Below are 22,707 nucleotides of genomic sequence, written 5' to 3'. Positions count from 1 at the left end.
ATGTCCAGCACCAAGAGTGAACCTCAATCTAAACTATGGATTCTGGGTGATAATGATGTGTCAATGATTGTAACCAATGGGCTACTCTGGCGTGAGATATTGATTGTTGGGGAGGTTGCACACGTGGGGGCAGGGGACATATGAGAACTCTCTGTTCTTTCTCCTGAAATTTTCTATAAACCTAAAACTGCTTTAAATATAAAGTCTATTTAAAAGAAGAATAACTGGAAGTCTTGTAGATATTAAGCCATAGAGAGAAAAATAGAATCAGAAAGACAATTTAAGAGATTATAGTAATTGTCTAGGTGAGAAATAATGTTGTCTTTTATAAGATAGCAGGTATGAAGGTTTTAAGAAGTGTTAGATTCTGGACCTATTTTGAAAATAGAACTGATGGTATATATTTTTTAATAGGTTGAATGAATTGTATAAGAGAAAGTAAGGTGTTAAGAATGGCTTCAAGGTTTTTGGCCTGAGAGTCCTAAAGACTTGAGATGCCATTTACCAAGAGAGGAGAATTGAGGAGAAAATCAGTTTTAGGGAGGTAGATGGAGTTTGGTTTTGAGCAAAAGTTTGAGACATGGCACACTTGAGAAGCAAAGGAAATTCCTGCAAGGTCACCCAGGTTTGTAAATAGCAAAGCTAAGACTAGGACCAGATAACATAAACAGAGAAACTGACTCTTCCTGAAAGGTTTATTATGCCTTAGCCACCTTTCAGCAGCACTGAGTATAAGTTTTTATATATAAACACAATAAATGCTCAGTGACTTCACGAGACCAAGTATTGTATGTTGGTCTCATTGACTGATCATTCCTTAATACCTAACATAGAGTCTGTCATGTATTCACAAAAACAAAAATATATATAAAAATTTTTTAATTCATAGATTTTTTAAAAACCTGAAATAGAAATCTGTCAGACATGCAAAAGTTGAGCAAGGTGCTAAAAACAGATATGGTACATTTTATTTTATATTGGAGAATTTAGACAAGTAACTAATGGCCTTTTTGTGTGATTCATTCAGAAATCTGAGAATACACTTCTTATTCAAGATAATTAAAACTTTAGTCAAGAACAACACAAAGCAAATTGTACATTTTTTGTCAATAAGTTAAAATTCTGGGTGAGTTATGAAGGATTAATAATTTGTTAGAGAAAAAAGCAACAAGTTTGTAAAAGAAGAAAAATGTCTAAGAAATAAGTCCATGCAGGAAACTATACAATAAATACTGAAACTGAGAAAATATTTTCCAACAAAGATAAATTTTTTTTCCAACAAAGATAACGAAAAATTACTCTTTTTTTAATGAATACGGCAAATACAACTAGATAAACTGATAATGTACTAGGAAAGACATAAAATGCCAATCAATGAACTCAAAATAATAATTGTCTAATGCCCTACCTGCTGGTGCTGGGCAGGTTGGCCTAGCTGGAAGGGGTTTCCCAGGGGTTTCCCATAAACTCCAGCTATGTAGCATGTGAAACCCTAAACGGATTTTGCAGCTAACATACCAAAGTCTGGCAAAAGTGGTTTAAGTCTCTCTGGACAGGCATAACTTCCCAAGACTCAATTGCTGGATCATGAGCCATGAGATTGATATCCAGAAAAATAACTGCAAGAAACCATTCAGCTGGACATGGGAAGAGGACTCTAGCAAAGATCATTCTCCACACCTAGGCTTCTACAACAGGGCATTGTGTTGTGTAAAGGGGCCAGATTCAATTCATGGCACAGAGGAGAAATAGGCATAATTCAAAAACAGAATGTAATTGACCAATCATTATGAAAAAATGCTTAATGGCACTAATAACAAAAGGAAAACAAACTAGAATCTCATTCATCATTCATTCATTCATTCCACACATGATTTTTGAATATCTTTTATGTGCACATATTGGGAATACAGCATTGAACAAAAGCGACAGATACCTCTACCATGGCAAAGCCCATGTTATTATAGGAGACAATAAAAATTACACAAATAAATAATATATTATTTGATGTTAGTATGAAATGCAACAGAGGAAAAGGAAACAGGGCAGGTGTGTGGGGAAGGGCCGTTACACCTGTGGATGGCAGGTGTAGCAGTTCTAAGTAGGATGAAAGAAGGCTTCCAGGAGAAAATGACATATGTTCAAAGACCTGAAATAGTGTTTTGTTGTATAATGTTGGTGAAACATACAATGGACTTGGAGCTTAGAATCTGACTGTGTTGGGGTGTACAACTCACTGCATACTGTGTTATAATTTCCTCATTTGCACATCAGGGGTAACCCCTTCAGTTGTTGAGAATTTAAGTAAGATTTCAATATTGTGTCACAGGCAGAAAGCAAGAAAGCTTAGTTTTCCTTTTTGTTAGAAAACCATTGCAGATTTTTTTGAAGGATAATGTTTAATGCTAATAAGCACAGAGCAATATCTTGGTAAAGATAGGGCACAATTAATACAATTAAGGGAAAATTTGTGCTAGTTAGGATGTTTTCAGATCCATGCAACTGAAATTCCAACTAGACAATAAAGAACTTTATAAATCCATGACAGGAAACCTGGAGTTAGGGTGGCCATCAGGGCTGGTTTATGTGGAGGTCAAGGTGCACCAAGGCCTGGGGTTCTCTCAGTTGCTTCTCTTGTCTGTCCTTACTGTTGCTCTTTCTGAAGACCTGGAGCAGAAGGGTGACTTGTATCCAGGAAAGACACTATTTAGGGCTATGCTTGTCAATACAATGGCCACTAGCTACAAGGCTATTTACATGCAAATTAACCAAAACTAAATAAAATTCAAAGTTCAATCTATATATTGTTTATAGAATGATAAAATTGTAATTTTTTTGTCTTATTTTTATTTTCTGCTTTTTTCTGATTTAAACTGTATTCTCTGAGAAATAACCATTAAAAAATACATACCCACACAACACACACAATACCCACAGACATCATTAAAATAATGTATTCTCAACTAATATAATACGGAAGGATTCTTCTTAGTTAATATGTGAAGAAAGAATATTACATGTTGAATATTATTACAACAGAGAAAAATATAGTCACAGAATAAGATTGGAAAGAAATTTTAGATATTTTAACAGTGACACTTGGTTAGCAGTAAAATTATTAGTGATAATTCTTCCTACCTTTCCTCATTTTATTAAATGTATATTATTTCTATGCTAGAACTTTTTAAAAAGTATTTAAGAGGAAAAAGTGTGTATTTTAGGAATACTGCCTTTTACAATTCTAGGCTCGCATTCAACTGTTTCACAATTAGCCTTGTCAATTCTTCTGGCATAAAAAATTACAAACAAGGCCCTTATTTCCTTCAATATTGAACCTACAATGTCAATTTTTTTTTGTTTCTTGCATGTTATAATGGTAGACTATTTGATAACTAAAGGCTTAATATCTTACAAAACTTACCCTTTTTGAATAGATTTGTGTTTTAGCAAGGAATGAAGTTACATATAAATTTGAGGTTTTGAAAGTGAGCTTCGTAGAAGCCTAGGGCTTGCTGGAAGGTCCCTGTGGGTCCTTAGAAGGGGATCAGTCAGGCCAGCTGGAGAGGGAAGGAAAGGACTTTGAGCCTCCAACCACCCACTTTCCCCTGAGCAGCTGGACTTTCCTCTGCTATCTGCTACATTTGATTGCTATGTAATTTTCTATTTAGGAAAAAGCTGTATCTCAATTATGTAGAAAGTCAGTGTTTTAAATGATAGAATGACTCTCCAGTGATCAGATTTCTATCTTGCAGAATAACTGCTGAGAGGAAGTTTGAGGGAGTGCTGTGGTTCTCTACATCTGGACTGGTATGCAGCCTGCTTCTCTGTTTGTGTACAAGCTAGACCTGCTCCTCTAGTTACTGAGTGCACTAGCGACTGTCACAAGGCAGTCTCCCTTGTGGCAGTCTGCCACCTACCTCCCAGAAGCAGGTGTAGATCATTTCCTCACATTTTGAGCTTTCCTTTATATCCACAGCTCTAAGAAACTGAAAAAAATGGAAGCCTGTTGGCAGAGCTCCAAATGTGAGGAAATGGTCTACACCTGCTTCTGGGCTCTTTTTTAAAGAACACATGCAGTGTTCAGCATCACAAGCATTGAGGGCTGCACAAAAAAAGACTAAGGTGGCTGGGAGCAGTGGCTCATGCCTGTAATCCCAATGGTTTGGGAGGCCTAGGTGGGTGGATCACTTGAGGTCGGGAGTTTGAGACCAGCCTGGCCAACATAGGGAAAACCCATCTCTACTAAAAATATAAAAATTAGCCGGGCATGGTGGCACACACCTGTAATACCAGCTATTTGGGAGGCTTAGACAAGAGAATCACTTGAACCTGAGAGGCGGAGGTTACGGTGAGTGGAGATCACAGCACTGCACTCCAGCCTGGGTGACAGAGTGAGACTCTGCCTCAAAAAACAAAACAAACAAACAAACAGAAAGACTAAGGCATGCCTCTCACAATGACATCGCTTATATTTTATTCAGAGTAAAGGTGAAGAATGTAGGCAGCATAAACTAAAGGGCTAGTGTATATTAGTTAAGATGTTTTAAATAAATGAAACAGAAATTCAAACCTAACTAATAAGGAATGTTTTATAAATACTTAACAAGGTTAGAGTAATCATCTGGGCTGGTTTGTTTAGAGGTTCAATAATGCACCAAGGATGTGGGATTTTTCCACTGCTCCTTGTGCAATCCTTGTTATTCGTTTCGTCTGCCTGCTTGTAACACAACAATGACCTTTATTCAAGCATGATGCCCTCTAGAAATATGCTCTTCAGACTCATCATCACTAGCCATACCTGGCTATTTACATTAAATTCATCAAAATTAATAAAACCAAAGTTCAGTTATCCAGTGGAATTAGTCACATTTTAAAGCTAAACAACCACATGTAGCTAGTGGCCATCATATTGGATTGCACAGATATAGACGATTTACATATTTTCAAGGAGCTGTATTGGACAGCACTGGATTTTGGCAAAAAAGGAAAATCATGTTCCTGTGCTTCTTTCTTAAGAACCAGGACATTTCTCAGAAGCTTCTGAGAAGACCTATCTGTATGGTTCTTTTACCATTAATTTTCATGTCCGTTCTGGAGCAAAACCTTGACAAGACAAGGGGATTATAGCAGGACCCATTAACTTACCACAGACATAGGGGTAGATCTGATATCCCCCTAGTTACATAGCTGCAATGGCGTGGCTGTGTTTCAACAACACTTTATTTATATAACCAGGCAGTGGGCCAGATTTGACCCTCTACGCATAGTTCATGGACCCCTGTTTTAATTCACAAGTCTAAAATCAGTAGTGAGAGTCATTTGGTTTATATTTTAAAGATCAATAAAAATTTTCTTCTCATGCTCCCATCTTGTTATGCATATTCAATCAGAATTCTAGGCTATGGTTTTCAATTTTAAAAGCCGGGTATATCTGAAACTCAAAGCATAAACATTTGTTAAATCATTCATGGCGTCTGGAAAGGGTATTCTGAAAGTTAATTCCTAATGATGAAAACAATAGTATATATAAGCACAATTTGAAAAGATAAACACAGAATATAAGTTATTTTAACCACTATACTTCTAAATAACTAATATCAAGAAATTGCTATCCTTTAAAGAAATATTGGCAGTGTGCTACAATGCCACCTATTAATAATATTTATATATCAACATTTTATATTATAGTTCCTATATGTGAGTACCTAGACCAATGCTGACTTCTGAGATGGGTCAACCGATTCCTGACTATACCCACACTCATGCGTAGGTGTGTCCATGATTTTACCACATCCAAGAACTTCAGAGCGGGCCAATATCCCAAAATCCCTAAGAGAAATCAAGATCGTCTTATAGAAAAACAAGCGCTTTCCACATGTTCAGCTTCTCTAGCTCTTTTTTTTTTTGGTTTATTTTTATAGGAATGTGTATTTGTGGAGGAACTTCACAGGTATGAGGCAAGCACAAGCTTTCATTCATTTAGGGAGAGTGATGGAAGAACTATGCAGAGAGGCAGCCACGCAGTGGCAGGAGGTGGGAAGAGGGTGCATTCAGACATTCTCTGCAAATTTTGCAGCCAAAAGAACTATTTCTTTTTTTAGAATCTTCTAAATATACAATTAAAAAAGAATTGTGAAGCATGTATGCATCACATAACATTGCAAATCATGACATAATATAATATAATGTAGTCATCTTTTTTGTGGAGCAGAATGTGTATCCCATGTTGCTTTCCCAGAATATTTATAGATTTCCTGAGAGTGACTAATTGTTCTCCAAAATTATATTTTTAGTTGCCTTTGCTGTATCCACAGCTCTAAGAAACTGAAAAAATGGAAGCCTTTTGGCACAAGTATCAATGAACTCCCATCTGCTGTTAGTGGTTTCATTACAAAAACGTGTGTATCTCTAGAAGAATTTTTTTAGAAAGAAGCCATTTCAGCTCCATGTCAATCGATAGCTTTACAAGTAACCCGTCCGTCATAGTTGATTTTATATGAGCTTAGCCCTTTCAGGAAAAAGAAATCATTCCATGAAGCAATCTTACAAAAACTGTGCTAGGATATTATATGTATGAGAAGACTCCAAGAACACAAACCCATGAACTGAAGCTAATGAATTATCTATGGATTTCAGTTCAGATTTCCCAGGTTTACTTGAGAAGATGAATATATTCAGAGAAATAAATGCCATTACTATTTTTTTGTCTGCTAGCAAATGGCATTATCAATAGATTTGTCTTTATAAGATGTACACATTGCTTTACCTAGGGTAGTTGAGAAAATATTAATCGTCAGAAATACTGTAAATTCCAGTCATGTATTTATGAAATATATTGATATTGTCAGTCTCTATTTATTACAGTGTGCTACAAAGTCTAGACAAAGTAATCACACATTCTTTGTAAAGGCATGGATTGCAAAAATCATTGAATTTGCTGTAATGCTAATCCCTGGGTCTCATGCATTAATTTTTTATAGTTGATTTTACATTCCTATGAAGAAAAAATAATTAACAACACTTTTCCACCCTTCTAATTTAACTAGAATCTTGCATTTAGAATAACAAGTAATGTTTAATTTGACCATTGAGCTATGTCTTCATTTGCCCATTTCTCAATTCCAATTTAAAATGCAAATATTAACAATTTCAAATATTTCCTCTCTAAGAACATCTCATAGTGATGCAGCTTGTGTCACTATAAAAACATCAATTTCCAAATTCTCATTCATTGCAGATCCTCATCTAGTTGCTGAATAAAAACAGTATCTCTAACCCTGAAGTTTTATTGTCCATTAGCTTAAATTCAACCTGATTTTTAAAAATGTAAAAGCCATTACTAAAAATACTAAATGTAAAGAAAAACAGAGCTAACACGTGACAAATCTAAGTGGGCTGACTGACATAGAATGAGGAATCTATTAAATCTTCAAAGATCTAGTTTTCTGCAGCCCCCAACCTCCTTTGCTCTAGGCAATTCCAAATATCTAGCATTAATCATGCATTAGTTCCTCTTGCCCCAGCTTCCTCTCCCATACTTCCTAAAATGCAGCGTAACATTTATTGCCATCCCTGGAACTGATTCGGTGCACACCACCACTCAACAGAAGAGTTTATATTTAAATTATGGACTCTCCAATAGTTTAAACATGTTTATTTTCCTCTTGCCTTGCTCTTGGTCTTGTCCACAGGAAATTTATTTTTGCCTGACAGCCATCCATTTATAAAAAGTTGCTTTGTACAAACTTCTTTATCTTCTTTGCTGATGGTCTCATTTTCTTTGCGGTCTATTTGTCTGTACTGATATTTTTCTGTGTGATAAGAAGGTTATCTACCAAATGGCAGTAGACTTACTGCCAGTAGTGGCAGCTGTTCAATTTTAGATGATCTTCTGAATCATAACTCTCCTAGGGAAAAGACACAGTGTATGTGCATTAAATGTGATTATTTTAAAATTTGCTTATTCACATACACAATCAGAAATTTAGCTTTCCATCTTTGGGGCAGAAGAATAACTCTCCGTAAAAAGAGGTCTTGCATTTTTCTGATGACGTTCACTCCAGGCAGCCTAACAGCTTTCAATTCTGTCTCCACCACTTATCCAGCATTTGACTTTGGTCAGGATAATAAATTTCTATGTCTTCACTTTGCTCATCCCCAAAGTGAAGATAAAAATATTACTTCTTTGGGAGTATTGCTAGCAGGATTGAGTGAGTTAATATGTGTGAAGCTCTCAGTTGGTGCCTGGCAGGTAGAAGGCACTCCATGAGCGTTGGCCATTCTTATTATTGCAAGAATAACTTTGTCTCAATGACAATCAAAACATCATCTTGGGTTTTGTCTGTATGACTGATGGACTGGCATTTACATCACATCAACCATTATTTAGGATAGGATAATCTCAGTTGTTGAGTGATGTCATTACAGAAGTTCAGTAACATTCAAGAAAGTCTCAGCAACACTATTCAATAATATTGAAGAACCATATCACCTTTTACAGTCAATTTAAATAACCAGGAAACTGTAAACAACCACACTTTTTCCAGAGTTGCTTTCCTGATGGGGCATGCAGAACAGTACAATTGGTACAATGTACATCAGGTGTGGGCTTTTCTCAATAATCTTAAGTGTAAATGTAAATATAGGAATGTAAAAAATGTAAAGCCTATTTTAATTGTATGTGTGTGTTATGAAGGTATTCTGACAAAAATTGAAAACATTTCTCTTATTCCATCAGATGCAGAAACAAAGGAAGTAGTAGTATGGGCTGCTTCATATTTTGAGACACAGAAGTCCAGACAGATACCTAGTTACATGTTAAGGCCAGGAACAGGGGAGCTGTTACTGACTCCTCTCTTTCCCTCCACCACATCACCCAGCTGTGCTCGTACTTACTGCTCATTCAGCCCTGTTGGCTGCAGACTCTAAGTGTCTCTTAAATCTATCCCCATAGGTTATTCTCAAGGATGAAGCTCCACCATCTTGAGCTTGGATGACTGCAATAGTCTCCTCAACGGTGTCCAAATTTGATCTTCTCACCTAAAACCATAACCAGATAAACCTTTTTAAACCTGTATTTGGGGCATGGTCCTTAGAGGCTTAAGCCTTAAGTGGCTTCCTATTGCCTACCCAATGAAGTCTCCAATCTTCAGCTTGATGGTCGAGCCCTGAGTAACTGAGCCCTGCCTCCTGGACAGCCAGGGTCCCTCTTTGCTCTGCTCACTTATCACGTTGGTCTTCCTATCCTGGAGTGTTGCTCACTCTCCACACCATCAACTGTTTAATTGCTGCCCACCCTTCAAATCTCAGCATCAACACTGTCCTTCGATACAGGCCTTTTCTCCCTGCACTGGCACCCCGTTCATAAACGTCTGCCATTTCTAATCACACCAACCTGTGCTTCTCCTTTTGAAGTGTTCACTCCGTGGGATACTTGTTGACATTTTCTCCATTCGAATATGAGCTCCACGGGGGCAGGCACCATATTTGTCTTGTGGCAGATGTTAGCCTCTGATTGGGCAGAATATCTGATATATAATTTTCAATGCTCGTTGAATATGTAAATAAATTTAGAGAATGCCTAGATAATTTCTTAATACCCAATTACTATATTTTGAGATGGCTTGCTGAACTGGTTTAAATTTGGATCTGAATAATGCCAGACCTACTTAATTAAATGAAATTTTAAATTATTCAATGAAGGTATTTGACCATGAAATGGAAATATAATGGAGCTGTTAAAAACATCGTCACCATGGCTGGAATGCTGTGTTCAAATACTGCCTGTGCAACTGAGATGTGTCCCTGGGCTAATTACTGACCTCTAGTTCCTCCATTTCCTCAGCTGTCAAATTGTGAGAAGTAAACACATGAAAATAACTAAAGCACTTAGAAGCATAATAAGCCTATAGTTCAGACACAATCATCTAAAAGGAAAACTCTCTTTTCTTCTTCCATCAATTGGATGCTTGTCTTTCATATTTTCAAGCTAAAACTTTAGATAATATAAAATTATAAAATTGCACAAAGTAAAAACTCTGAAAAATTTTTCTGTGAGCTTTCCTTTCACCAAATATCCAGATTGGTCTGGTCTGAACAATTTAAATGTTTGGAGTCTACAACAACATAGCACATATGCACTCCACCCAGTCAGATGGACGGAACAAATTAATCTTGGTATCATCATCCAGAGTATTTGCCCATCACAGGTTTTCTCTTTTCACTCACTGAGCTGAGTATAGACAGTCTCTCAGACACTTCCAGATTGTCCATGGCAGGAAATTTCCTACCTGGACAGCAGTGGGTGGCCCATTGAAGGGAGAAACCAAGCATTTCGTCAGGATTCTTGATAAACTGCCATTATCTGAGCAGAGGGTTTTCCTTTTGTCCTGACAAAAATGTCTGTACACGTCTATTTTCATGTATTTTTATGTGATAATTTCCTATTCTACCACCTTAAGAATTCAAAATAATCTTTCATGGAAAAGCATCAAGAGCTTAACAAAAATCACATTGAGTTACAGTTTCTGGTTTTTCTAAAGAACAAAGCCTTATTAAGTTCTTAAGTATGATTCAACAATGAAATCAAATGAAATCACTAATTTCCGCCCCCCTCTTTCACTCACCCCAGACTGCTTTATAGAGGATGTAATCCATTGTGACGCTACTAAAGGCAGGACACATCTTCCAAGGTATATTCACTCTTAAGAAATGATCAGGTTGGTTTGGATAAATAACTTTGAAGTCTTCATATCTTAAAGAAGATGCATTTAAAGTACAAGATTATAACTGGCCATTTCTGTCAAACTGAAAAAAATCTTTTCACCATCAATAATCCACTTTAGATATAGAGTGATGCAAAAACATTTCATCTTTTAAATTGATTGCATAGTAGCACATTTTGGTCAATGAGTTTATTTTTCTTTTTATTTCCAAAGATGCAATAAGTAAGAAAAAAAGCTTTTAAACAGGCTTTTAAACAGCCAGAAATGACATGATTTATTTGCATGAATTGCACATATGGCTGAAGTTCTTCCTGTGCCATATTTTCAATACATTAAAATATTTTCTACATTATGATGTTTTATAAAATTATTCTCAGCAACTCTGGGGAATATAGCTATTATATCCCTAGGAAGATGAAATGATCCTCATTCTTCTGGGAGTTTAGTGTTATTAAAGAGGTTTATAAGCACTAGATATGGAAGCTAAATTTATTTACCTTAGTTTTCCTTTGTGTTTGTAATTAAGCATCATAAAAATGCAGAAAAGAGCAGACACAGGAAGTAATAAATGTAAAAATATTGTATAACTTCACTGTACTTCAAATGTATATTGACCCATTTTTGCCTTCAGAGTAAATGAACTTGGGAAATCATTATATATATATATATATATATATATATATATATATATATATATACACACACACATACATATACTTATTAGATCCATAAATATATATGTAATTTTAGGACTGCTATATCAGAGGCAAATAAAGGGTTTGCTATTTCCCTGAATTTCCACTACACACATTTTAAAAGCAAAGTGGGTTTACTAGTGGTGACATTTTAAAACAGGAACTTTTGGATGATTTGAAGTGAACCAATTTTGAGACTCAGTCATTACCATGGCAACACCAGGGTTCAGAAGTCTTCATGTGGAGGCAATCATTGGGTACTCTCACATAAAGCACAGATGATTTAGTCCTGCTTTTGTCAGAAAGGTTAAATGGATTTTTTTAATAAACTGGAAAATGTGCCAATAAGTCCAATATCCATGAAAGTAGATATCACTAAGGTTCATCAACCTAAGTCTTCCCACCAAGGGTTCAACTTCCTTCAAAGCATGTGGGAGAGTCATTTCCCCCCATTTCTGAGATGGTATGTTGTTAGCCTTCCAAAAAGCGAAGGACACTAATTGATTCCTTTATTCAATTTTACAAATCATTCCTTGTGTATAACTTTTGCTAATAAAGCAAAATAAATTTCTACCTATCCATCCAAAATATTCCTGTATCACAAAGGTTAAGGAAGGGATAAGCATAAATGTTCCACTCTCCCCCTTGATGGAGGAGGGTGGAGGGAGAAAAACAAAACAAAACAGAGCAGAAACTAAGATGCCTTGAGAAGGCTCTCACGACGTTTTATTGACTGAGGGCCATCACAGACAATGCCTTCTCCACTTATTTATTTGGACCCTTTGCTTAAGGAGAATAAAATAAACTCTTGGTATATTTCCATTTTTAGGGTTAAATTAGATTTTCTGTAACAACATACAAATATATGCAATTCACAGTCATCAAAAATGATACCTGTTGGTGGTGGCGGGATGGAACAGACTTTAAGCTTAAAGCTGTGTGTAGACTGCTCTTGACCATGTAGTATTTCCAGAAGATCTTATCAAGTAAGAGGCTTTGCATAATTCTGTAACTGTGTGTTTAGAGCTTCCCGAGGAACAACCACAGACTGAGAGACTCTGGGACATGAGCACAGCCATAGCTTCCAGTCCTTCCTATGTGTGTTATCTACAGGGTGGTCTTTATTCCAAGTGAATCATTTCCATCCTGTACACCAGTACATGTGCTGAGCACACTTTCATAGACCAAAAATAGAATTGATGATTAACAAAATTCCTCCATAGGATTTATAAAGGATTGGGAAGAGAATTAGAAATGAGATTGAGTTCACCCCATGTGCATTTAAGAGGGTTCAAGGCTTGTCTTCCTCCAATTTACAGACATCCACAGAGAAACCATTAAGCACAAGTATAAGCTAGTTGCAGAAAAAGCAGATAATGTCTCAGTCCCTATATAGCAGGAAAGATGGTCATGCTATTTATGTATAGGAAAATAGTTCATTTTCAATATAAGAAGTGTTTAAAACAAAGTCTTCTGTAGGACCAAAGGATACTATGAGTGTTGGGAGTCAGGGAAGAAAAAATACTTTTTGTTTATTAACCTCTCTTAATGTAGTGAAACACAACTATCAAATCTTAACAAGAAATGGAACATGGTCTTGTTATTATTTCTTTCCACATCATGATATGGTTTCTGTGAGCCAGGAGTCCAAGGATTCCTTATGGGGGCTAATCAGGTGTCAGCTGGGCTGTGTTCTCAGCTATGCAAGAATCCACTTTTAATCTCATTCAGGTTTGGGGCAGAATCAGCTTGCAGCTGCATGATTCAGAGCCTCAGCTGATGCTGTTGATGAGATACTGGCCTTGGCGTGGGGATGTTCCCAGCATGGCTGCTCACGTCATCAGGCCAGCAAGAAGAGCCTCTCTTCCTTCTACCAAGATGGAGCTGTACACAGTACAACGCAAAGCCTAATAACTGGAGCAACATCCGTGAAGAAGGAAGGAAGTCGGCGGTCTCGCTTGCATTCAAGAGGAAAGGATGTGAAGGTTAGGAGCATGAGGGCCCCCTGGCTTCTATTCACCACACGATCTACCATCCCATTTTACAGAAACAGTGTCTGAAATGATGGCTTGCTAGAATTCCCATGGTGGAAGACAAACCCATCTTTAAACAACCGTCTCTGGGTCTCTCCTGACTCCACTGCTTCTCCAGTGCAGGGCATAGAAGACAACCTTGAGTCATGACTCATGGAAAATGGTTAATGTCCTCCCAGATTACTGAATAATTCATTCTTCACATTCCAGAGTTCTTCCAAATATAGATTATTGGTGCTGCACTAGCAATGTCCTGGGAACACTCAGCTTTTCAGTTCAGCTTTCTTTTTCCTATAATGAACTTGATTATATATGGCTAAGTTTTAGATAGAATTTTCAGTTCAGCTTTTTCTTGTAATGAACTTGATTATATAGGGCTAAATTTTATATAGAATTAAAGCGAAAAAACTGGAACTGCTGGTGCCTAAGACCAAAGGATATTAGTGTAAAGAAAGTGGAAATGGGATTGACCAAGTGGTATAAATTTTTCCAAATTTTGGCTGCCAACATCCTAATTTTTTTTTAAATTACATCGTTGTTATATTCCCAGTATATCAAATAAGTAAACACGATTACTGATTCATTCATTCACTTAACATATTCATTGAGGGACAATTCTGACAGGCACATCTAAGAAGCTAAGCTTGGACATGATAAGGTCACTGGCCCTCAGGATGTTTTTGTTCTACTGGGGAGATAGGTAATAGCCAGCATGTAATGTGATTTTGTGTGTGTGTGTTTGTGTGTGTGTGTGTGTGTGTGTGATTTTAGGAAGTAGTAAGTCATCAGAAGAAAAATAAAACAAGATAGATAGATAGTTCCCTGAGGGAGGGTAACCCTCTAATTAAAAAGCCAACTAAAGACTTTCCTCTTAAAAAAAAATAGCATTTGAGCAGAGAGCTGGATAGAGTAGTGATAGAATGAGCTGCATGTTGTTCTGGGGCAGATATGTTTCAATAGAGGCAAATGCAGGTGTTACCACCATGAAAGAGCAGACTGAAGTGGATACAGCAGGTATAGACAACTCTTTTGAAATGTGTTGTGAAATTGTAGGAGGGTTTATAATCAGGGAAGGTTTTGTTGATATTGTAATTCTTACGATGAAAGGTATTACAACATATTTATGAGGATATAAAAATGATACCAAAGAGAAATAATACTTGATGAATTAATAGAGTAAGTGAAAATGTCAAATGCAAAGGCCTTGAACAGGCACAAGAAGATGAAAGCCATTTCTCATACGGTATTGGCTAGGAAGACAGGTTCAGACACAGGAGCTTGGCAGCCCTGATGGAAGGCTGGATTTCTCCTGAATGTTTCCACTTTCTCAGTGAAATAAGAAGCTAAGCCATCAGCTGAGAGTGAGAGAAAGAAAAGATGGGACTGGAGAAGACAGACAAAGTTGAGAAATTTATTGTTTGTTAGTGAGTGAAAGACCAAATTAAAGGTAAGATTGCTGGACAAAGCCAAAGGTGCACTTCTATTTTTCCAACCAGAAATCTCAAAGGTAATTTGTCAGAATGATTGGGTATTTTCTTATAGCCATATTTACCTGCTCTGGTCTAGCCAGGGTGGTGTTTGGCCAAGCTCATCTACTAGAGAGAGAAGGGTCAAGGCAGCTGTGACTATAGCCATGGGAGAGATTAGTGTGGGAAGGGGCCACTGGCAAAGGTGTTGGCACTACGAACACGGGAAGGACAGGGAGTGAGAAATGCTGAAGGCCTTGAAGCATCGCAGAAGAGGCATCTAGGGCAAGTTGTAGAGGCCAGTGTGGAGCCTTCTCAGCTGGTCTCTCTCCTTTCCTGGACTGTCCACTCTGAATGGCCCTATGCACAATACCTGTGACTCTTGATAGGGAAGAAGCTATTGTCAGTATCTATTTTAACTGGGTGATAGCAGTAGTAAAATAGTTGATAACAGGGTGTGTTGTCACCAGTGAATTTAAAAAATGATAGAACCATCAGAAATCTGTTTTAAAACAACAGAGGTAAAAGGAGAAAAAAAAATGTGCTTATATCACAGGAATACCACACTCACCCTCAATGCCCTTTTTCTATCATTCCAAACACATACTAGAGATCACTTGTCCAAGACAGAATAGACCAGTTACGCTTTAGCAGAAACCTGAGGTCATTATACAGATCTAATCAAACCTGTTACCGTTGTGATGTACAAGACACACACACAAATGCCAAACTACGGAGGTGAAAGAAGAGGTGAAATCTCAAAATCTGAGGATCTGACTGAAGAACTAGCTAGCCTTGAGAATAAATCTTTGAGTAAATGGAATGTTGATACATAACATATGAGTCTGAAATTCAAGAGAACAGGTGGGGATGGAAACATAAATTTCAGAATGTAAATATGAAAGTCATTAAAAGCTACAAGATCGAATGGAATTAGCATAAGAGTGAGTGCAGGCAGAAACAAGAAGAGGCTCAAGAACGGAGCCTTTGGTGGCCCCATGTTATAAGGATAAAGACAAAAAGAGGGAAAGAAACTGAGAAAGATCAGCCAGAAAGTGTGAGGACAATCAAGGAAAGCTGGTGTCTTGAGAAGCAAGTGAAAAATATATTGGAAGGAGAAAGAAATTGGGTCGGTGTTCTGTTCTTCTTCTTCCTCATTGCTACCTCCAGACCATTCATTTTCCATAAAAACTTGCATCTATGTACAACACTTCTACAGCACAGAAAGATGAGACATGGATGTGGATTTTGATTTTAGGTTTTAGAAATGTAGAGGTTGTTGAGTGCTTTCATAGCAATAGATTTGATCACAGAGTAGAGGTGAATTTTATTAGAATAAATCTAAGAGAAGAGTTGCAGGGAAAAAAACAAGTACAAATAACTATTTCTGGGGCATTCTTCTGTTTGAGAATAGGGGAGGACATGAGCTGGAGAAGGATATGGGTTAACATTTTTTTTTAAGATGAAAGAAACAAGAGCATGTTTATACACTGAAGGGAATGACTTATTAGTGAAGAAAAATGTGTTAATGCAGAGGAAAATGGGAAACTTAATTGAATGATGTTCATAAGTGGTTGAATAAGACAGAGTCCAATGCACTTTGTGGGCTGGGCCCCAGAGAGGAGCATGGCCTGGCCAAGCCACCCACAGCAAAAGAAGAGAAGGCGGAATGCACAGACCCATATTCAGTCCGTTGAGGGAGCCTGTAGGAATTTTCTGACTGCTTCTATTTTCTATCTGAATCAAAAATCAAGAAACCAGTTTGGTGTGAGAATGGAGGAGGAGGTGTTGGAAGTTTGAGGAGAGGAAAGGTGTGAAAGAGAAATGTAAAAGAGGAGAGTGAACAGGGAATATGTTATGGGTATAGTTGCCAGGCAGTATTAAGAGCCCTTTTGGGGTTAGTGATCATGAACTTAAAGTGGGACCTGCCAGCATGGATGGGTATATTTCTCCAGCCATGATTAGTTCCATAAAAGGTTGTACAAATGTAGGTATGGAAGAGACAGAAAGTTGGTTATACTCAGCCAGTGATGTGGTTTTTTCTAAGCAACCATGATGAAGCGAGGGGAGGATAAACATTTAGGGTGTACACCAGGTAGTAACTGTGCTTAGGGGCCATGGAAATTATTCTGCATGAAGGGAAAAGTGAATTGGCAAAAGAGAGAATAAAGGTACGGTAGGATTAAAGGGCTGTGGGTTCCTGTAAGGTCAAAGGGTTCTAGAGGGAGTGAACTAGGAAGATGGTGTTTGGAGACAAGGATACTTGAGCCTTGGTCATGACCACAACTAGGAAATGACCATGGGAGCCGTGGCTGAGTTGAGTGAGGACAAGTTTATGAAAGGAGAGGATTTCCAGGAACTCAGAGGTCCAGTTGTTGAATGGATCACCTACGCAAGAATTCAAATTACTAAGAATAATAGCAACAGAGAATGGGATCTGATAGCTGGTAAATGACAGCAACAAGGAGCAGGAGGAAGATGTGTGTGATATTCACAGCAGGGTTTTCATAGAAGGGACAGTGTCAGAAAGCGGGAATGAGAAGTAAGGAATCATGCACCTTCTCTCTAGGTTTAGTAGAAGCCTGTGAAATAGAAGCAGCCCCACCATGGAAGCAGACATCCATCTTCCTTCCATTGCCGAGTGCTCCATCTCCTCTACAGCCCCCAGTCCAAGTTCCTGAGAAATGAAATGTGATTGTCCAAACATTTGTTATGAATCTTGCCATGCCAGCTTGTGATTAATGACTCCTCTGTCATGTCGTCACCCACAGTCCCATGGTCCGGAGTTGGGAGTAGGAACTAGGAGTGGCTGGAGGTTGTGATTTGGTTATGATTTGGTTTTGCCAACTATGACCCCATAGAGACTGCTGCCTTGTTAATTAATGTGAAATTCTTTTCGAAAAAAAATCTTGCAGTTAGGAAGTTATGTTGCATGCAAAAACATGAAAAACATTCTACATGGTTTTTTTTTTTTGATAAAATATATTATATTACAATTCTGTTTTTCTACCCCATTGGTATCTGGCCAACATGAAAGTGTCTTGCTCAACAACAATCCAGTGAGAGGCAGTGTGTGAAACAAGAGTTCTGCGGTCTTTCCTGCTTCCTTTGTCCTCCTGATGGGACTTTCTGCACGCACAATGTTTATGTTGGCTAATCTTCAGTGGTAGCCTGTCAAGGCTGTGCCTCCAATGCTTCCAAACACTCAGATTGTTTATGGAGCATAAGAGCGATCACAATTAACTTGATTTGCATCTTTCTTAAATAGGGAACCATACTTAGCTAGAGACCAAGTAACTAGAACCAAATGTAATTGGAATAATGTGTTTACAGCACACTTTCAGCAAAAAGAGATATTTACTACTTTCCAACTCAACACACACACACACACACACACACAAATGTTCACACATGTATGCGCATCCTACCACACATACACATTAAAGATTTAAGTGCTAAAAACCAAGCAGAGTTAATTACATAATTTTAAGTCTACTGTACAATACAATGAATCTTGAAGTCCAGAATGTAAGTTTAGCTACTTAATCCTCAAAAAGAGTATAATCATTCAATTTTAGTTGTTTAAGTAAGAAAAAGAACAAATTGAAGCAAATAAGATGAAAACAGAATGCTGAGCTGTATTAAGTCATAGTAAGTTAAGCATTCTGTTTCTTTAACAATACTATGTTTCAATGCAAGATGTTGCAGGAAGACTATCATAGGAGCTAAACTGTGATGAGTTTTAATGAAGATATTACACGGAATGCTAGCTGACTTCCTCTTCATATATTTGAAATTCTTTGCGGAATTACAACTTGTAATCAGAAACAGAACACTTGTTCTGGTCTGGGCTTGTAGAAAAAATTGAACATTTATTCAGTATTTCTTTACAGACAAATGAAATATATAACTGGAAAGTCAAGTGTTTGTGTATGTGGTGCAGCTGGAACTTAGAGCTGATATATAGAAGCCACATACGTGTGCAGCTCTGATCCTAACTTAATACATTCTTCTCTCCCTGCAGGGTGCTTGACTGGGAGCCTCAGGCTCTCTTCCAGCAGGAAGTGAACTAGGATGCAATGTCTGTTCTTTGTGCTCACCTGGCATATATCCTTTGATTCTTCTAGTTGTAGTTCAGTAGTAAACCTAAGTAAATGCAACCTCGAACCAAGATCAAATTGTCATTCCCCCCAACCGTCCAGCCTAGATAAGCCATGTGTTTGTTCCTTGATGCCACTTGTGAAGCAAATGAAATACACATGCAGAGCTTTTGCTTATTGTACCAGTGGAGTTTGAACTTTGTACAAGCAAGTGCCTGACAATTGCTTTAGGTGCAATTGTATAACAGTGGCCTGAGAACTGTGAAAAAGGGCAGTTTCCATAATGGCTTTGAACGATAACATTCTGTTGAATAAGGTTGGGAATAAGCATCAAGCCTCTTTATTCTTGTGGAAGACAGCAATGGGATGTTACTTTTCTACTTATTCTCTCGCAAATAGAATTGGTGAAATAAACATGTGGATCACTTAGTACTATTCATTTACATTTGTCATGGTGGTTTTAGCTCATGGAATCTCATTAGCATTTCTCTTCATCTGCCATTGGGCATTTTTCTTCTGCTGATATGTAACAACAATCTTTTTAATGTATTTGGTTTGTAAACATGGGCTTTCTGTCTTGTGTCTATGCTGTTGACTTTCATGTTAGACCATATGAAATAATAACTAGAATTGTTATATAGAATAAGCAATAATAACTAGAATTGTTATATGGAGCAATAATAACTAGAATTGTTGTACATAGAATTGTTCCTTTTTCATTCACGTATTTATAACTGTTCATTAAAATTAAGGCAATAGTTATATTCAATAAATTAAAGACTACATAACATTTCCTAATGCAAAACAGTGAGGTCATCCCACTAACTATTACAGTCGTCTGTGAAAATTTTCAGACTACTTGGTTTCATTGAAATGTTAATAATAGCTTTTTATTTTTTATAATAACTTCTCTTACATTATTCCTTTTGTTGTTCATCCAAACAAACCCATATCCAAACATCAAGGTACTTTCAGACAACAACTCTGAGAGTCTTTCCCAGAAAAATTACATGCAGTAAAATTATCTTTAAAAGAGAAAGTATACAAGGTCTCAGAGAGAATCTCACAGTGTTTAATTCTAATATAAGCAAAGAACAAAATTTTGACCTTTAAAAAATTATTAACTTATTGAAAAAAAACTTTCCCACCTTTGTCTCCCAATTTGTTGCAAAGAAGCAAAAAGAAGCCAAAATACTGAAGCTAGTCCCCTGCAAAAAGACATTGTTTTACTGGGTGATTTTCCAAAAAGTCCCTGGAAATCTGTGGTCTTAAAAATTTATGACCTAAGTATATCAATCAGAATGAGCATTCCTGAGGTTGATTTCAAATTTGTGAATAAACAGATAAATACTTGTCAACAATTTCAAATTTCTAGATCTTGAAATGTTTTCGATATACTTACAAAGACAAATTATCAGTATTCATCAGCTGTTATATACATTTGCTAATGTGAATATTTTAGAGGACAAAAGGAAGATGGTGCAGAGACAATTTTTATAACTTTTTCCCCACCATTGCCAGCAGTCTATGATTTCTTTTTTATGTCCATTTATTTGGCAAGAGTTGCTGATTTTATTGTTGCCATTTTTTTTTTCCATGAAGAGCTGGAAGATAAAGCTATTCTTTAGTTTTCTCATCTGCAAATGGCATCCCATGGGTCCTCAGCAAAGCACAGAAATGAATTTCAGATACCTGCCATAATTCTTCTGCTGCTGTCCTTAAAATAACCTTCAAAGTTGCAAATATTCTCATCCAAAATGGGATGCAGATTGATTACCTAATCAAGAGATTAGTTAAATAATTAAACAATTGAAAAAAATCATAGCTGCAGACACAGTATTATCTATATAATAGACCATTTAATCAGGAAGGAAACAACAACAGGCATATAAGGAAGCTTTTGGGAGCTGAGCACAGTAGCTCATGCCTGTAATCTCAACAATTTGGGAGGGCAAGGCAGGAAAATTCCTGGAGGCTAGGAGTTTGAGACCAGCCTAGGCAACCTAGTGAGACCCTATCTCTACAAAAAGTAATTATAAAAAATTAGTCAGGCCTCATAGCTACTCAGGAAACCGAGATAGGAGGATGGCTTGAGCCCAAGAGTCCTAGGTTACAGTGAGTTATGATAATGACACTGTACTTCAGCCTGAGTGACAGTGAGACACCATCTCAAAAAAAAAAAAAGTAAATAGATTTGCAAAACATGTCAGTACAAGATAAATTAAAAAGCGGAAACTTTCTCTATAACTTGAAAAACATAAGAAAATTGATAAAATATATAAAGCAATGCTTTGAAATACACTTTAGAAGATTTTTTACATCAGGAAACAAGCAGTGGTCCTTGAGAGGTCACAAATAAACATGAGTGCTGCAATTTCCCTGGTTTAAACAATAAGACTTTCTAGGTTGTATCATGTGCAGGAGGAGCACAGGTAGTTTTCAGTGAAACCGTTGAGATGAGGAGAAGATGACCAATGTAGCTAGAAATTTCAGGACAATGTTCTACAGAAAGGAGAACTCCAGAGACAGAACTGTTGTTATTTTCCAGAGCTCTCCTTGATATTCAGTTGTGTACTAATCAGCATTTGCATGAGAAAACTATCAAAATAATAAAAACAAATCTAAAAATAATTAGAGTAAGGGGTTCTGCAGTCACAAAGAGAAAAGAACAGTGCTTAGTGTCAACAGCTAGACTGGGAAACCTCACAATTCAATGTATACTGGATAGGTAACTTGGAAAAGTCTCCTGGGGTCGGGCGTGGTGGCTCACACCTGTAATCCCAGCACTTTGGGAGGCTGAGGCGGGAGGATCACCTGAGGTCTGGAGTTCAAGACCAGCTTGGCCAACATGGTGAAACCCCGTCTCTACTAAAAATACAAAAACTAGCCAGGTGTGGTGGCAGGCACCTGTAATCCCAGCTACTCGGGAGGCTGAGGCAGGAGAATTGCTTGAACCTGGGAGGTGGAGGTTGCAGTGAGCTGAGATCGCGCCATTCCACTCCAGCTTGGGTGACAAGAGCAAGACTCCATCAGAAAAAAAAAAAAAAAATTCCTGGGTTGAACAATGCTCCAGATTCACCCAAAGAATCATAAAGGCAAGGCCTAAAGTAGTTAATGTGTTAGCAACTAACATATGAATGCAAGAATAAAAGTAAAAAACATTTATAAGAATACAAAATATACAAAATAACCAACACTCGCTTTAGGAAAATTTTACAATTTGTGACATCTAAAAATAAACCTTACCAGGCATGCAGAAAAGCAGATAAATAATAATAAACCAATAATAAAATCTATCACCTTAAACCCAAACTAACAAAGGTGCTAGAATTTGTGGCTGAGAGCCTAAAACACTCATTATGACAACATTCTATGTTTTATCAAATTAGATAGAGATATGGAAGGTGTAAAAAAGATCTAAATCAACTTCTAGAAATAAAAACAACACTGGTTCTGATGAGAAATTTACAGGATGGGAGTAATAGAAAATTAGACACTGCAGAAAAAAAAAAAGAAGTGAACTTGAAGACAAAGCAACAGAAACAATTCAAAATAAAACTAAGAGAAAAATAATTTAAAAAGTGAAAAAAATCAATGAATTGTAAATAATCTTCAAGTGGTCTTATTTGTGTACCACTGGAGCTCCTAAAGAAGGTGAAAAATGGGGGCACAGGAAAATAACTTGAAAG

The 22,707-nt window shown here is 37.1% G+C and overlaps 1 protein-coding gene across 7 annotated transcripts in view; it reads right to left on the bottom strand.

The window, feature by feature from the left end:
- Positions 1 to 22,707, bottom strand: part of LOC101057441 (uncharacterized) — a 45,869-nt gene that overhangs the window by 13,376 nt on the left and 9,786 nt on the right. For 2 of the 7 annotated variants that reach the window (XR_001708851.3, XR_008538887.2), the window contains 5 exons: positions 20,711 to 20,795; positions 10,626 to 10,753; positions 9,395 to 9,510; positions 8,896 to 9,039; positions 7,640 to 7,907 (listed from right to left, as the gene is read on the bottom strand). Coding sequence is in view for 2 of the 7 variants with exons in the window: in XM_063792310.1 (XP_063648380.1) it covers positions 8,899 to 9,039; positions 9,395 to 9,510; positions 10,626 to 10,753 (385 nt within the window). In the remaining 5 variants the exon portion in view is untranslated. Of the gene's footprint in view, positions 1 to 7,639; positions 7,908 to 8,895; positions 9,040 to 9,394; positions 9,511 to 10,625; positions 10,754 to 19,881; positions 20,623 to 20,710; positions 20,796 to 22,707 lie in introns of those variants that run through there. The other 5 variants (XR_010150557.1, XM_063792310.1, XM_016925523.3 and 2 more) reach the window with 4 other exon arrangements.

The sequence above is a fragment of the Pan troglodytes genome, chromosome 14 (assembly GCF_028858775.2).
Source record: "Pan troglodytes isolate AG18354 chromosome 14, NHGRI_mPanTro3-v2.0_pri, whole genome shotgun sequence".
Lineage (NCBI taxonomy): Eukaryota > Metazoa > Chordata > Mammalia > Primates > Hominidae > Pan > Pan troglodytes.
The sequence above is the reverse complement of the archived record's forward strand: the minus strand, read 5'-3'. Positions and strand labels throughout refer to the sequence as shown.